The sequence below is a fragment of the Piliocolobus tephrosceles genome, chromosome 3 (assembly GCF_002776525.5).
Source record: "Piliocolobus tephrosceles isolate RC106 chromosome 3, ASM277652v3, whole genome shotgun sequence".
Taxonomy (NCBI): Eukaryota; Metazoa; Chordata; class Mammalia; order Primates; family Cercopithecidae; genus Piliocolobus; species Piliocolobus tephrosceles.
The window spans coordinates 176,257,717-176,274,238 of NC_045436.1; the positions used below are offsets into that span (position 1 = coordinate 176,257,717).

Genomic DNA, 16,522 nt, shown 5'->3' on the forward strand with positions numbered 1-16,522 from the left:
GGCCTGGCCATGCATCACTTAGTGACAGGAATACGTCCTGAGAAACGCATTGTGAGGCGATTCCATCATTGTGCCAACCTCACAGAGTGTACTGTACACACCCACACAGCCCAGCCTGCTACATACCTGGGCTGTAGGGTATGGCCGACTTCTCCTAGACTACAAACCTGGACAGCATGTTGCTGAACTGAACAATGGAGGCAGCTGTCACACGATGGTATTTGTGTATCTAAACATAGAAGAGATCCAGTAAAAACATGGTATAAAAGATAATGCATGGTCCACCTGAATAGGGCAGTTCCGTCATGAATGCAGCGTGCAGGACTGGAAGCTGGTCTGGGTGGGTGAGTGAGGGAGTGGGTGGTGAGCGAATGTAAGGCCCAGGGGTGACTGTGCACTCCTGTAGACGGAGTGAGCGCTGGACACTTGAGCTACACTCGATTCATAACATATTCTTTCTTCAGTAATAAATTAACCTGAGCTCACTGTAACCTTTTTACTTCATAAACCTTTTTTTTTTATGTGATGGAGTCTCACTCTGTCGCCCAGGCTGGAGTGCAATGGCGCAGTCTTGGCTCACTGCAACATCTGCCTCCTGGGTTCAAGTGATTCTCCTGCCTCAGTCTCCTGAGTAGCTGGGATTACAGGCGCCCGCCACCACCCGGCTAATTTTTGTATTTTTAGTAGAGACGGGGTTTCACCATGTTGGCCAGGCTGGTCTCGAACTCTTGACCTGAGGTGATCCGCCCACCTCAGCCTCCCAAAGTGCTGGGATTATAGGCATGAGCCACGATGCCCGGCCTGTAAACTTTTAAGTTTTTGACTCTTTTGTAATGACACTTAGCTTAAAGCTCAAACACATTGCACAACTGTATATTATTTTTCTTCATGTGCTTTTTCTATTAAAAATTTTTCACTTTTTTTTTTTATTTTCAACACATTTTTGTTAAAAACTAAGGACACAGACACACACATTAGGTAGGCCTGCACAAGGTCAGGATCAACAGTATCACCGCCTTCCGCCTCCACACCTTGTCCCACTGGAAGGTCTTCAGGAGCAGTGACAGGCACAGGGCTGTCATCTCCTAGGATAACAATGCCAGGCCAGGTGTGGTGGCTCACGCCTGTAATCCCAGCACTTTGGGAGGCCGAGGTGGGAGCATCACCTGAGGTCAGGAGTTCAAGACCAGCCTGGCCAACATGGTGAAACCCCCTCTACTAAAAATACAAAAATTAGCCAAGTGTGGTGGCAGGTGCCTGTAGTCCCAGCTACTCGGGAGGCTGAGGCAGGAGAATTGCTTGAACCTGGGAGGCTGAGGTTGCAGTGAGCTGAGATTGCGCCACTGCACTCCAGCCTGGGCAGCAGAGGGAGACTCCATCTAAAAACAAAACAAAACAAAACATAACATTGCCTTCTTCCAGAATCCCTCTTGGAGGAGCTCCCTGAGGCTCTTTTAGAGTTAACTTTTTTTTTTTTTAATAACTAGGCATACACTCTAAAATACTGATTAAAAAGTATAGTATGGTAACATAAACGAGTAACATAGGCATTTATTATCACTGTCAAGTATTATGTTCTGTATGTAATTGTATGTGCAAGACGTTTATACAGCTGACAGTGCAGGGGGTGTGTTTACACCAGCACCTCCGCGAACGTGAGGCATGTGTTGTGTTCTGTCCAGACAGTGGCTGTGAGGTCACCAGACGACAGGAGTTTTCAGCTCCGCAGTTGTCTTATGGGGCCACCATGGCACGTGGTCCATCGTCGACCCAAATGCTGTTAGGCCGCACGTGGCTGTAAAACGCGCTTGCTGTGGGCTCCCGTTATTCATACACTCCGTAGCTGGCTCTGAACTTCCCAGAGTCAGTGTGAGATGCTCATTTCCCGGGCTTGGCACTGCTGAGATTAAAATAAAGCAGGAGAAGCCAACTGTTTCTGGCACTGAGCACGTGCACAGGGAAGCCTGGCTTGTCAGCTGTCACTGGGTAACTTAGGTTTGGGTTTCGTTTAGGTTTTGTTTTTTGCCGATATGAGGACGCAGAGTCCTTACGCAATTAGCAGGAAAGGCTGGATTTCACATTGTCCAGCCTAAGTCCCTTTTTCTTCTTCCACGTCATGCTGTCCTTCAGGCTCCCGACATTCAGCTCTTCCTTCCTTGGACAGGCATGTACGTGGCACCCACCCCGTGCCAGCAGCTCTTGCTATTGTTCTAGGCGCTGGAACACAGGCGAGAGCCAGTCAGGTGCAGCTGCCTGCCTTTGTGAGGCTCTTACATTCTCAAAAGAATGGTGAAGAAGTCAATCATACACTGAGTGCAAAGGCTATAGACAGACAGGAAAGAGGGCCCTGGGGTTGGGCATGGGCATGTGGGTGGTAGTTTCTAGAAGGACGGTCCACATTGGAGGAGCGGGTCTCCAGGAGGTAAGCCAGGGAGCATGCGGGTCTTGGGGGAGTGTGCCCAACCGAGGAAAGCCCTCACCCTTTCACTCATGTTTTATTCAGCAAACCCCTGTCCATGCCCTAGGCTGGGGCTGGAAGAGTTTGAGTCTGTTTTGGAGGCTAAGAGGACACCAGGGCTTTACCACAAACAGAAGCAGAGGGTGTGGGCTTCAGGGAAGGAGGGCAGTGCTGGCCCTGACCCAGCGGGAAGGGGTGTGTGATGTTAGAGGAGCACAGAGGGAACAGTGGGCGGTGGGGGCGTGCTGGTGGGGGTGTGCTGGTGAGGGGCCAGCTGCAGGCACAGGGAGGCAGTGGAGGGCGAACCAGCTTACGGCCAGACCGGGTGCACCCTGAGTGCCAGACACAGGCCCCTGGAGGAGGGGAAGTGATAGGGTGATCTCTCGGGTAATCTGGGGAGGCTGGAGGTTGGAAGGGAGAGACGGGGCAGTGAGATGACAAAGGAGGCTGCTGCAGTGGCTGAGGGAAGAGAAGACTGGGGCACTGGGGATGGAGGGGAGACTACAGACTGGAGGACTGATTTAATCTGGGAGGCAGAGGGGGTAAAAGGAGAGGGCCTTGTGCAGAGCTAGTTACTCAGGGAGGCCGATGTCATGGAGAGGGAGCATGGGCTGGCCCAGGAGCTGGCCCTGAGCAGGAGAGAGGACAGCAGAGGACAGCTTCCTGGGGCCCAGAAGTCCCCACCAAAACCGGCTACTTACAAATAACTGAGGCCAGCGGCTCACCGGCTGCCCCGGACTTCCTTCCTGGCTTATCCTCTCTGGGCCTGGAGCAGGTTCCCCACGGGAAGGAGGGGGCGGCTAAAACTGTCTTTCCCATCCTGCAAGCCCAAGTCCCGCTGGCTACCTGGCCTGGGTGGGAGAGGACCCAGGAGATGAAGCCCCGGTCCTGTGCCCGGCTGCAGATGAGACTGGCGGCCACACTGGCAGGGGCCCCGCACCTGTTGCTTAAAAGGCCCTCCAGGTGATTCCCATTCACGGACAGCCTTGGGAATGGAGGGTCCCCTGAGAAGTTGTTCTGGAGTGATGTCCTGTGGGACTCTGGCATTTTCCACTAGCATCGAAGGAGGGGGTGTCCTTTCTGGAGAAGGCACCTGGGAGGGCCAGGGAGCTGCTGGTCTGTATCCAGCTGCCCTTGGCCGAAGCTGGAGAAAGGAGACGTGTGAGCTGATGAAGTCCCCCCGCTCTCTTTCTTCCATATTTGTGCGTGTGCTTGTCAACGCTGGGCAGCTTGTGTGGGGCTTGTATACCAGTTGCTCATGGATGCACCCAGAAGCCCTGTGAGGTGGATGGTTATATCCCCATTTTACCAGTGGCCGAGGGTGTATACACAGGCTCTTCGTGGAGCCCGGGGTCACGCCCTTCAGTTCACTCGGTACAGTCAGCACGTGCGGTATTTACTAAGTGCCTCCTACTGTGTGCACGCTGGACTCAACACTGTGAGGGCAGGGACCTCAGAGCCCCAGACAGTGGGGAGGGGACAGGCTGTTTCTGGGCAGCCACCCCCAGTGGCCCCAAGCTGAGGCATATCATGAGGAGGGTCAAAAAGGCAGATGTGGCCTGAGAGGACACTAGGTTTCTACCTCTGCCTTTTTTTTTTTTTTTAAACCGTGAAATTACTACACGAGTATTATAAAAAAGTTTTAAACATTATGGGGGAATTGCCTCAAATCCCACATTTTTATACTGACTCTTCCCTTTATATTGGCCATTTCTTTTCTTTCTTTTTTTTTTCATGTAGAGACAGGTTACACGTTCTTGCTCTGTTGCCCATGCTGGTCTCGAACGCTTGGGTTCGCTCAAGTGATCCAGCCTCAGCCTCCCAAGGTGCTGGGATTGTAGGCATGAGTCATCGCACCCGGCCCTTAGTGGCTGTTCGTTTCCAGTGCTGAGCGAGTGCCGGGTGCTGGTAAGAGCACACTTACTTAGCTACCTCAGTCCTCCCATGCCTCACAGGACAGGTCTGTCATCAGCTTCGCTTCACAGGTGAGGGAATGAGGCCCAGAGAAGGTGGGGAGCCCCCCCAACTCCTCCACATGCAGGCCCAGCTGGGCCACGCGCCCCTCGATGCACGCCCCACAGGTGAGGGCAGCTCTGTATGAGATGGGAAGGTGGGTGGCGGGAGTGTCGCAGGGAGCCTTCCCGGGCCCATCTGTGCTCACAAGGCCCCTGTGTTCTGCTTCCACTGGGAAGGCCTTCACCCCCTGGGGTGCTTGCCACCCCGGGCACCGAGGTGTCTCCCCAGCCTTGCCTTCAGGTAGCCACGTTGTGTGGGAGGCATGTGGGGACTCCATCTGTCCTTCTCCCTGGGCGGGGCACCTGGAGGGCAGGGCCGTTTCTGAGCCATCTCGTATGCCAGCCCTGAGTGGGGCCGCCACTCCACAGGTGTTGGCCACATCAGGTCTTGCAGTGCTCTGCTGGGCGCCAAGGTGGGAGGGAAGAGGGGAACCCGTGGTCCGTTTCCCTGAGGGATGATGAGCGGCAGATGGAGAGGACGGCGTGAAGGGGCGTCGCGGTGGGCTGGAGGGGAGTTTGGCCGGTCCGATGGGCTGTTTGTTCTGTAGCGTGTCAGATGCTTCCCAACATCCTGGTGGGGGCTGAGATCAAGACGCTGGTGGTAAAAAGGCTGTACTTAGGTGGTGTCTTTGGGCTTTATCTTTTCTGTCCACTCTGTGACCTGAGGCACATCCCGGCTTCTTAACATGAACCACCGTGCATTGACTTGCGTCCTCAGCAACACGGTGGTGTGACTCATTAGCCCCATTTTATAGGTGAGGGACCTGAGATTCTCAGAGAAAGCACTTCCGCGTGAACTCAGCTGGTGCGGTGGGCCTGGCCCCAAAGCTTCCCTTCTCCTACAGTGCTGCCCTCCTGCCAGTGGCAGCCCCTGAACGCTGGACGAGGGGCAGTGTTGGTGAGAAGCACATTCCATTTGTCATTTCTCTTCTGAAAATAGCTCTTTGCTCACAAGGGCCTTACAGGTATAAAGTATTCTCATCTTTAGACTTCAGGGTTCAACGAGCTGGTAACAAAGAGAATGGATTCCCCACGGGGCGGGGTGGCATCAGGAGCTGATCCCTGTACACCTGCCCTAAGCCAGTGGAGGTGAGTCGCTTACCTCCGAGGACAGGCAGCAGCCACAGCTGCCAAAACAGGGAAAACCCCCGGCGCCGCCTGAACCACAGGGCCTGGCCTGCAGGGAATGGGGGTGTGGATTTGCTGCCAGAATCCACTTCCTGATAAACCTCTGTAAGACCCAAGTGCTGTCTAGTGCACCCCCAACCCACGGCCCCTCCCCACCCCCTCACCATCTTCCCAGCCCCTAGTCATGACCACGTAGTGGCTCTGTGTGCCAGCGCTGGGGCACAGAACATCACATCTGATCTGTCAGCCACGACCTGAGGTAGGTACCACCCTCCCTCTGCAGAGGACAACACAGGCCTGCCACTTCCTGATGCTACAGCAGCATGAGCTCGGGTTTTCTGAGTGAAGACCACAGGCAGGGCAAGGGGACCAGCAGGGCCGATTTCAGCAGTGCTGGGGCCTGGGCTGTATCGCGCTCCTTTTGGTGGTCCTGGTGCCTAGCACAGAACCGCCATGAGATAAACCTGATGGGCGGCCCACCTGCTAACCTCACCCTGACATTCCTTTTCCTAAACACAGCAGGCATCCAGCATAAGAATTTCCAGATGGAGACAGGAGCTCACTCCCTTAGAGAAAGAACAAGACACGCCAGGTCACACTCAGGCCTCCAAATCTGCTCGTGTGAGAACATCTGAGATCCCCTTTTCCTCTCTCAGCGAAACGTGTTTCGCCCCGTGTCTGCTCCTGACACTACATAGCAGCCAGGCAGTGTCACATGAGCCCGCACGTCAGAGGGGCCTTCGCCACGTACCAGCAAAGTGGCCTTGACCACTTTGGACGCTGGACTCAGTAGGGCTGAACCTTAGGCTTATTGGGGAGATGTTTAAAAATACCGATTACTACAGCACAAGTTTGCCAAGTCACACTTTTGTGGGGAGGGCCTGATAATCTGGAGTTTTTAAACTCTTCCCAGGTGACGGTGATGGTGGCTAAGGCTGGAGACCCCTGACTCAACTGCAGTCTCACTTTTCCTATTTCATAAAGTGACTCTTCTTGGCTATTAGCGTAATGCTTTGGTTGCTTAGACGCACAAAAAGTCGCAGCTTTGCCAAGGTGGAAGGTTTATTACGCTCTCACACTAAACTCCAAGCTTGAAGGCAGTGTGGGACCCACGAAGTCATCCCGGAGCTCCGATTCCTTGTCTCTTGCTGCCCTGCCAGCCCCCAGGGCTTTGTCCTCTGCATGGTCAGAGCTGGCCCAGAAGGGGGCAGAATGGCGGAGGGCAGGTAGCTTCCCTTTGAGGGCCCAGTGCAGAACCGGGTTGGTTACATCCACTTAAATCCCATTGGTCAGAAATCAGTCAATGGCTTCATCTGGCTACAAGGCAGGTTGGGAAATGTAGTCTTTTGGTGGGTGCCACATGCCCTGCTCAACTCCCTGGGGAAAATGGGTAGACAATTAGCAAACTCTGTAAGCCTTCCTTAGGGGGATGGTGTGGGATCCCCAAGCTGTATGAGCACACTGACTGCCATGCCCACTTAGTGCCCCACCAACACCACCTCTAGCTGTGGGGCAGTAGGTTAGGTCCGCTCCTGTACTGCCAGGCCACCAGCCTTGGCTGCAGGACCTTAACATTTTTTTTTTTTGTTTGTTTGTTTGAGACGGAGTCTCACTCTGTCGCCCGGGCTGGAGTGCAGTGGCCGGATCTCAGCTCACTGCAAGCTCCGCCTCCCGGGTTCACGCCATTCTCCTGCCTCAGCCTCCCGAGTAGCTGGGACTACAGGCGCCCGCCACCTCGCCCGGCTAGTTTTTTGTATTTTTTAGTAGAGACAGGGTTTCACCGTGTTAGCCAGGATGGTCTCGATCTGCTGATCTAGTGATCCGCCCGTCTCGGCCTCCCAAAGTGCTGGGATTACAGGCTTGAGCCACTGCGCCCGGCCGGACCTTAACGTTTTTTGGCCCTAGACTCCCAACAAGCTGATGACAGTGATGAACGGTCTCCCCCCAGAATGCCCACACAACAGAATTCCACATACAACCCTAGGAGGCCTTGGCCTCTGCAGGGTTTGTAGCCTGTAGGGGATAGTTTCTGGCACCCCCGCCCCTCCTGAGCTCCTCAGCAGCCTCCAGCTGCTCCTTGGGTCACCAGGACCCCCTCCCAGCTCCTTCCAGTACTGCTCTTCTGACTCCTGCCCCAAGGCCTCTCTCCGCTCTGGTTTCCTTTGCCTTGAGTGCTGCCCCGGCCTCGTCTCACCTAGCTACGTTCTGCTGAGAACCTAGCTCGAGGGAAGCCCTTCTCACTTCCCTTCCGTCCTCATTTGAATTGGTTGTTTCTGGACATTTCGGAAGTGTCATTGTTTTCCAATTGATTAAAAATGACAACTAGTGCAAGATCTTCAGTGAAGTAAGGCCTGTTGTCCCATTACACTGGCGCCCTTGGAGCCCAAGTGTCCATCTGCCATGACACTCACCAGCCAGTCTATGAAGAATAATCAAGGCCAGGCTTCCCCTGTGCTGTGCACTCCGAGGGCGAGATCTATGCCCGTTTTTGCTCATCACCGTATCTTTTCCTCCAAGCTCAGGGAAGGTGCTCAGTAACTGCTGGCCGCCAACTGGAGACACACTGGCAGCCCCTCTTGCACCGATGCGTGCTCTCAGTGGCCTCTTGTCTTTCAGAACACCCAGTGCATCCCGGAAGGCTTGGAGAGCTACTACGCGGAGCAAGACTCCAGTGCCCGGGAGAAATTTTACACAGTCATAAACCACTACAACCTGGCCAAGCAGAGCATCACACGCTCTGTATCGCCCTGGATGTCAGTTCTGTCCGAGGAGAAGCTGTCTGAGCAGGAGACTGAAGCGGCTGAGAAGTCAGCTTAGCGGGATGGGCAAGTTCCTTACAATGTGTCACTTGCAAGTAACAAAGGGACTTTGAGGGACATTTCATTAAATATAATTACTGATACTTTAGAGGTTACTCATTTATGGTGCAGTTGCTTCTGTTTGCTAATGCTGCTTTGCAAATAAAACTTGCTGCCGACCACCCACGGGCATAAAATCAAGTGCATTTCAGCATTGCCTAAAGAGCTCTGACACCCCTTTTCATGTTAAGATCTTCATTTAGCTCCTTTACTGGGATTTATCGGATGCTGTCAAAAAATAAATTTACACTGGATATGCCAAGGGTTTGGACCTCAGATAAATGCATTTTGTGGAATTGATTTCTTGAAACCACCCTACTGTCTGCAAACCTTCCTCCATAGCCATATCTAGAGTGATCTCTCGCTGTGCTAAGAGCAAGCCTACTTCGCATTTCTTCCACTGCCATCAGCAGGTAACTGTGCTGACTGCTGCCAAGATGCACTGTAGCGAGTGGCATAGAGAATGAGGCAAGAGACCCACCTGCCCCTCCCTGTGCTGATTCCTGAGTCGGGGTGGGACGGCCCTGCAATGTGGCAGGCTCGGTGTGGATTTACTACTCTCTCCCCTCTGACTCTGGCATCTTGATAGGGAGGGAGGGGCACCACCCACCTGGGTGGCGACAGCTGGGGTTCGCTCCAGTGTGTGTAGACTGGCAGAGCATGTGAGGGAGCGGGCTGGGAAGAGATGGCCCTGGGCCCGGGAGGTGCAGAACTCTCTCCCTGCAGGTGGTCTGTCTGCTCTGTGATGAGCTGATAGGAAAGAACCCGCACCGGCCCTCCGTTCACTTCTATTATGAATAAATTGGCACCAATAGCCCCGTTAGTTTTTAAAGAAATGAGCTGAGTGGGAAAAGTGGAAATGTAATTTCTATTAAACTAAGGCTACTTTAATTTTTATTCTATGAAACTGATACCCCTTGATGTGGGAAACAGGCAGGAAAGGCTGTGGGGTGGGGGGCCGGTGTGGCACTGTGCAAACAAAATGACAAATTTCAACTCACGATCTTTGTAAGAAAATTGTTCCAGTTTGAATCTTGATATTAAAGTTTATGTTTACAAAATTGCCAGTTAGATGAACTAAGTGTGTAAAACAATTAAATAGAAAAAAGACATTCACAGACGTTTCTTCTATGTTTTTGAATGTGTTGTTTCTGGTGTACATGTCAAAAGTTTCAGTTTTTTAGTAGATCAGAAATAAATGACAAATAGTGTGAGATGTGTTGTGAACAGGCATGGTGACTGTGGTCAGCTCCACTATTATTTCCTGAAATAGCTTCTAAGACAGAAAATATATTTTATCATCAAGGGTGTCTGGAGACACAGACTGTGACCTTGGCACAGCGGTGTGCATCACAGAGGCATGTGTTGAGGAGGGCGTTGTTAAGCTGTGGAAAATGACTCAAGAGCAATAAATCAGTGCCAAAGCTTCCCTGCACATCTGACTAGAGACAAGTGAAGCCCATGTGCGCACAGTGCAGAGGCCGAGCCTGTATTTCCCAGTAGACGTGGACTTTATTGACTGTGAACTCATTTACATGTAACTTCTGACATTTCACTCTGTGCAAATAAAGAACACGAGGATAGCGGTGCTGCCCAGTGGACTGTCTGTACACACACGCATTTCACCAGGCGCGGTACCGACTGTCTCATGCCATGTGGGCGCTGGGATGCTTTCTGTACAGATGCGGTCCAGATGTCTCACGCCTTCAGTCGCCAATAGGTGTTCCTGTTTACACCTCCCGGAAGGTCAGATGCACAGGCACGAAAGCAGCAGGCCCGTTCTTCCTGGGGCCCACTTCCTCCTTTGAACAAAGGCTCCTTGGACCCAGTGGCAGGAAACTGGCCCTCCCACACCCCCTGCCTGCTCTGGGGGCAGCAGCACGCCAGGCAGCCCCCTCACGGAGGGCCCCAGTCTCCCCTGCATTTCTTCCCTGATAGGACATGGCTGGGCTGCCACTGAATTTCTCAACTTAGACTCACTGACGACACATGAAGGGGCTGTAATTGTATTTATTAGATTAACAAGGCAGATGTTAATTTTCTTTTCTATAATCCAGTAAGTCTGTGTATTGGTTGACTCAGACAGACAAGAAGCCACAAGGAAACAAAGAAGTAATCATTTGTTGAGAGACGTTATTAACTATGTTCTTCCCTGAAGCTCCCGGATGGGAAAGGTCAGTGACTTCCTTTGAACCCTGAGACAATTAGGGGCTCTCGAGGCTTGCTGTGCCCCTGCTACTGGAGCAGCCCCGCTGCCAAGGCAGCCTCAAGTTCAGGAGCAGCTAATCACCAGCTCCCGCATTCAGTCTGTCTTGCCTGATGATAGCTACACAGGCTGCTTCCCATTGGTGTGCACTGTTTTCTTTTTCAGCTGCTAAATGGGCTGAACACCATCGGCCCAGGGTATCCCTCTTTGGGGAATATGTCTGTCTGTCCGAACCCCTTTCCCTTCCAATGGCACTGTGATAAAATCCGGTCTTACCATGCTCCAGCACCGGAGGTACGTGGAGCACGCAGTCTGTGAGCGCCCATGCGGACTCTCGTGCTGGGCCCCCGCGGCCCAGGCTAGCTGTCGTACCAGTCGAGGAAGAGCAAGGAGAAGGAGCACATCACCAGGAAGAAGAGGATCCACACACGGAAGCCAGCGTTGTTTTTAATGGCCTGGGCAGGGACGGGAGCACAGGGGTTTTTATCACACAGGAATGTGGTTTGAGCAGCTCTGAAATGCCCCCCTCTTCCCACGTGCTCTCCTGATCCTGGCTGTAACTATGGGTGTTGCTCCATCTGTGCTTACCTTGAATAGATGGCTTAATTACTAAGCAAAACCAAAAAGTGGGTTTGAGATCCACCAGAAGACAAATGGGTTCTAGTTCCCTCTGTGTGGCCATCATTTGTGTCCTGCACAGTTCTCCCTCAGCATACTCTCGGAATCACTCCCTTCTGTCCCAGGGTTAAAGGCCCCGAGCACAGTGTGACCGCAAGTTTTATATTTCCCAGTAACACGATGTCCGTGGTGACCCAACCCTGAGGACTGAGCTCGAGAAACAGCCCCTCAACAGGATGGCTGTAGTGTCCTCCATAAGGGCCAGGCTCTGACCCCTCAGTGGGGGCCAACAAGCTCATCCACCTGTGTGCATCTCTGTACATGGGGAGCTGGCCTGACCCTGCCAGGAGTACCCCCACCCACCCTGGATTGTTCCTTTGGAGGCTGGGGAGCCACTGCCTCTCAGCAGCCAAGGTGGGCGACAGGTGGTGGGTCTCATGAACACACGCAGCTCTGTTGGAATGGACCATCGCCTCACGGTCACACAAGTTTGTGATCTGCCCTGTGAGCTCTGCCCAGCAAGGCTCCTGGGCAGCTATGCCTGTAAGACTGACACCCACTGCTTGGACTCAGCGCTGCACCACGTCGGACCTGGGGAACCCAAACAGTGCCTACCTCTCTGATGTCTTCGTTGCCTTCCTTGATATTTTCAGTTGCCCCCACAACTAACTGGTGAATGCTATCAATCTCAGCTTCCTGTGGAAGAAAAGATAAATACAAGTTGAGTATCCTTTAGCCAAAAACCTGAAATCCAAAATGCTCCCCTGAGCATTTCCCTTGAGCGTCATGTTGGCACTCAGAGAGTTTCCAACTCAGAGAGTTTCCAACTCAGAGAATTTCCAACAAGCGTTTCCTTTGAGTGTCGTGTCAGCACTCAGAAAGTTTCAGGTTTTGGAGCACTTATGATTTCACGTTTTGGATTTTAAGTTTAGGGATGCTTGACCTATACAGCAACTTCCTCCTCCCCGAAGCATATATCATGACAAGAACAGCAGCCGTCACCAAGGGCAAACGGCTTTACTTGCACAGCCACAAATCCTCACAGCACCCCAAGAAGTAGGTATTACCCCTATTTTCTGAAAGGGAAACTCACGGCTCAGAGAAGTTTACTAACTTGACCAAAGTCATGTCACATAGCAACCAAGTGGCAGGACTGAGATGAGACTTTTTTTTTTTGAGACAGGGCTTAAACAATCCTCCCACTTCAGCCTCCCAAGTAGCTGGGCGTATAGGCATGCACCACCACACCTAGCTAAATTTTAAAACTTTCTTGTAGAGATGGGGGTCTCCCTATGTTGCCCAGGCTGGTCTTGAACTCTTGAGCTCATGCCATGCTCCCGCCTTGGTCTCCCAAAGTGCTGGGATTACAGGCGTGAGCCACTGCGCAGCGCTGAGACCCCATCTTGGTGCAGTGCTCCTTTCACTGCACCTACCATCCCTCCTGCGCCACTTGCTGACGACAGGGACAAAAACCTGAGAGCCACTGTTTGTGGAGCAGCCACCATATGCCAGAGGCTTCCCTTCTAGTCTCTCATTTCTTTCTGAAGTCCACAGAAGTAAGCTTTAACATGTATGTGTTTCAAAATACATATGCTAGCTTCAAAAACAGTGCTTTGTGTTTTACTATTGTATCTTTAAAAAAAACAGGCTAAATTTTAAAATCAAAATAGGATGCAGGATGCTTACAGAAAACGTTTACTCCAAACAAAGCCTTGGAAAGCTTGAGGAGCGTGGGATCCTGGTCTAACACAGGGGGCGTCTGGCCCCGCAGGAGCAACAACAGTGCTAGACGTCCTTATGAGCAGGAGTGCCTGCTTCTCTCCTCCTTTTGGTGGTGGTGAAGCTGCATCCTAACACGGTCGGGGCAGAATGAATGCTAGTGTGGGTTTTTAGAGAAACCGGACACATTTTAGGGAGGAAGGCAGCCTGTGGCCTCTGATTCCCAGCAATGAATATTACCGAGATGGCTTTGCCCTGTCATCACCCCTTTTTAGAGAATCTCGAAGTGTGAGCTAAGTGACCACTGCCAAGGTTCCAATGAGAGAATCAATATGAACTACAATGCAACACTGATGAAAAAAACAAGAAACACACATTGTTCCTCAGGCCTTAGAAACTCCCGGTGGGCCGGGCCTGGTGGCTCACGCCTGTAATCCCAGCGCTTTGGGAGGCCGAGGCGGGTGGAGCACCTGAAGTCAGGAGTTTGGGATCAGCCTGGCCAAGATGGTGAAACCCCGTCTCTACTAAAAATACCAAAATGAGCCAGGCATGGTGGCGTGCCTGTAATCCCAGTTACTCGGGAGGCTGACTAAGGCAGGAGAATCGCTTGAACCGGGAGGAGGTTGCAGTGAGCCAAGATCACAACACTGCACTCCAGCCTGGGTGACACAGCGAGACTCCGTCTCCAAAAAAAATAAATAAATAAAAAAAGAAAGAAACTCCTGGCGAGCCAAGGCAAGGCTCTGCCTGTGCTCTGCACACCCCTTCCAGGCCCCCTGCAGCCGCTGGGAGGTTTGAAGCAGGGTAGTGTCATTAAAAAGAGCAACTCCTACGAACCGGAACCTCCAAACTGCTGTCAGACGCCATGTACCTCATTCACAGTGATTTCACTCGGGCTGTGTGGTTTATGGAAAGTCATTTTGAAAGAAGTATTTTAAGTCAAGTAGTTTAGTTTAACATACTGGAGAAAAATTTGTCTTTCAAACGTTCCCATAGTCTTTGGGTGCTAAAAAGAAAAGGGCAAATTTATTAGGTCCCTAAAAGTTTTGCCAGTTATTGGCTGGAAGAATTTCAGAAAATGTACTTGGAAAAGAACAATCCTATTTCCCACGCAGACACCATCCCTGAGGTGGCATGGACTTCGCGGTGTGAGGCCTGGGTCTGAGCTCTTGTAACTCTACTGACGGAAAAGCAACTGCCCATCAGCATCGTGCTGTAGTTCTCTCTCAAATGGAGAACAACCCTGCAGGGGTCACTCCAATCTATAGATGGGAAACTGTAGCCTGGCCGGGCTACCTAGCTCACCCAGCACATCCAGAACCCTGACTGCCAGGCCTGGACTCTCCCCCCACGTGCCACTGCATGCGCCACCACATGGCGCGGTCAGTGGGGCCAGTGGATCCCCTGTGGGGAGCTCCTCCTCCATCACACGTGTGCAGAGGCAGCTCTGGGTAGTGAGAGCTTTTTCCTGAGGAGCTCTGCGCACGCACACCTGCTAGCAACACATGGCTCTGCTCCTGGCTGCACAGAGTAGCAGCCCTCGGGAAAAATGTCTTGCGCTCTCAAGTACATTCCCCTTTAAGTTAAAACATACAGCTACTTTGTTTCTGTTTTTGTTTTTACCTGTTGCAAAACCTTTTCCGTGAATATCTCTTGGAGTCTGGAAATCTCAACCACTCTCCCTTCGATTTGCCTTCATAAAAAGAAGAATAGATTACATATTAACTATTAGTACTTGGTAATCTAACAGGACTGTTACACATTTCTAAAGAAATCCTGTCTTCTACATGAAGGTGGGAGAGACGGGGGCATACCATGTCGGCTGGGGGAAGAGATTGGAGAGGAAGGCAAACTCTCCTTACTGGGTCACCTTCCCTGTCTCCCGGTGTAGCCTAGCACGCTGGGCTTTTTGGAAGTCCACTCTACCATGCCAACTGAGCCTCAGTCCCAAGAGGTGGGTGTGGGCAGTGCCCTTTGCATTCTGTGTCACTGGTCAAGGACCAGGGAGGGTCTGGTTATGCCCCAGTTACAGAAAGCAGTCTCCAGTAAGTTCTCTGCCTAGCCTTGTCACCATGGTAACACATGGTGGGGATTCAGAAGGTCAGTATGCTGATGATCCTGCTTTGTTACTGCTCAGCGGGTTAAAGAAAAAAGTGTATTTACCCTCAAACCAACTCCCTGTTAAAAGAAAAAAGCTCCTCTGATTCATTTAGAAAATGCCGTATCTTGGTTTGGCAACGCAGTGTTCTGTCGGATCTGAAACACTCGGGCTAGCCACCTTCCTGTGTCAGGGGCGGCCTGGGCTACCCTGGGGGACAGGTGGGGGCCCATCTATTTACAAACGGAAGCTGGCCCAGGCTGAAGTTAACTGCTGTTCCAGCACAAAGCAGCGACAGGAAGTGGCAGGAGGCGAAAAGTGGTGGGAGCTGAGCTCCTGGCCAGGTGGAAGCAGAGACGAATCCCAACAGTGTCACAGTGGCAGGAGGGCAGGGGAGGAGATGTGGGAAGAAAAGCCAGTGAGTATCTGGGCATGGGGGAGTAGCAGGGGCGGACAGGGAAAGCTAGGCTGTTGGAGGAGGACTAGGAGGTCCATCTGAGGGCAGAAGGCGAAGAGCCCCTTGGAGGCTGACACCTACGCTGAGAAAATCCTCAGGCTGTGTGAGTGCAGCATCAGGATTGATTTGATTTGGGGGACATGTCCACAATACAACAGGCTCTGCAAAGTCCTGGGCCTTACTTTCAACATGCTGCAGGCCTTCCCACAGAAACTAGAGTTCAATGGGTGCACGTGTGGGTGACCAAGGCCTTGCCTTCTGCATTCCTGACCCCCTGGTGGGTACGGGAGCAGGCAGACCCCAGTGGAGCCATTTGCAAAAGAGGGCTTCCCTTGGTCAGCTGTCCTTCACGAGGGCCCCATTTCATTTCAGAGTCACTGCATGGAAATAGCCCAAATGGTGGTGGAAATTACACGCAGGTAATCTGCAGTCACTCCTGCATCTCTTGGGGTAGAAAGCACCTGGGTCCCCGCAGCAGTGGCAGCAGGCGGGAGGTAACCCACAGGCCCACAGGCTGAGGAAGTTGTGGATTCAGGCCACATGCCCACCCCAGCCCTGTCAAAATGGCTGAGGGGGGCTGCACCAGCCCAGGGGCCCCATGTGGATGCCTGGGCACCAAGGTAAATAACGCTCCTAGTTCCTGGAAAGCAGGCTATCAGCTCACAGAGGAGCAGCTGTAAAGCAGGCTATCAGCTCACAGAGGAGCTACAAACATACCTCACTTCATCAAACAAGCTGTTCATTTCACCAATGAGTCGCTGATTTTCCTGTTCAAACTGCGAGGAAACAAACACACTCAGGATGACATCATACTGAACTTAAGCAAGAGTCTAACAAGAAAGCGGACCTGTGCTCCAGGAACCACTGCCGAAGCCCCCATTTCCAGCTGCAGCAACATGGCAGCCGGTGCTGGATGACCGAGAGCATTAGTATGAACAACGTCCCTGCTTTCAGGAGAAAATTTT

General features: G+C 52.2%; 2 protein-coding genes across 3 annotated transcripts in view; one reads left to right on the forward strand and one right to left on the reverse strand.

Annotated features, from left to right (window-relative positions):
- Window positions 1-10,042, forward strand: part of NSG1 (neuronal vesicle trafficking associated 1) — a 34,126-nt gene extending 24,084 nt beyond the window's left edge. The window contains exon 5 of the mRNA XM_023206894.2: window positions 8,218-10,042. Coding sequence (XP_023062662.1) covers window positions 8,218-8,418 — 201 coding nt within the window. The 3' untranslated portion in view covers window positions 8,419-10,042. The remainder of the gene's footprint in view (window positions 1-8,217) is intronic.
- Window positions 10,043-10,451: 409 nt separating this feature from the next.
- Window positions 10,452-16,522, reverse strand: part of STX18 (syntaxin 18) — a 123,868-nt gene continuing 117,797 nt past the window's right edge. The window contains exons 8-11 of one of the 2 annotated variants that reach the window (XM_023206893.2): window positions 16,275-16,333; window positions 14,626-14,695; window positions 11,899-11,979; window positions 10,452-11,120 (exon numbers count right to left, since the gene is read on the reverse strand). In XM_023206893.2, coding sequence (XP_023062661.2) covers window positions 11,025-11,120; window positions 11,899-11,979; window positions 14,626-14,695; window positions 16,275-16,333 — 306 coding nt within the window. In that variant the 3' untranslated portion in view covers window positions 10,452-11,024. The remainder of the gene's footprint in view (window positions 11,121-11,898; window positions 11,980-14,625; window positions 14,696-16,274; window positions 16,334-16,522) is intronic. The other variant, XM_026455643.1, reaches the window with a different exon arrangement.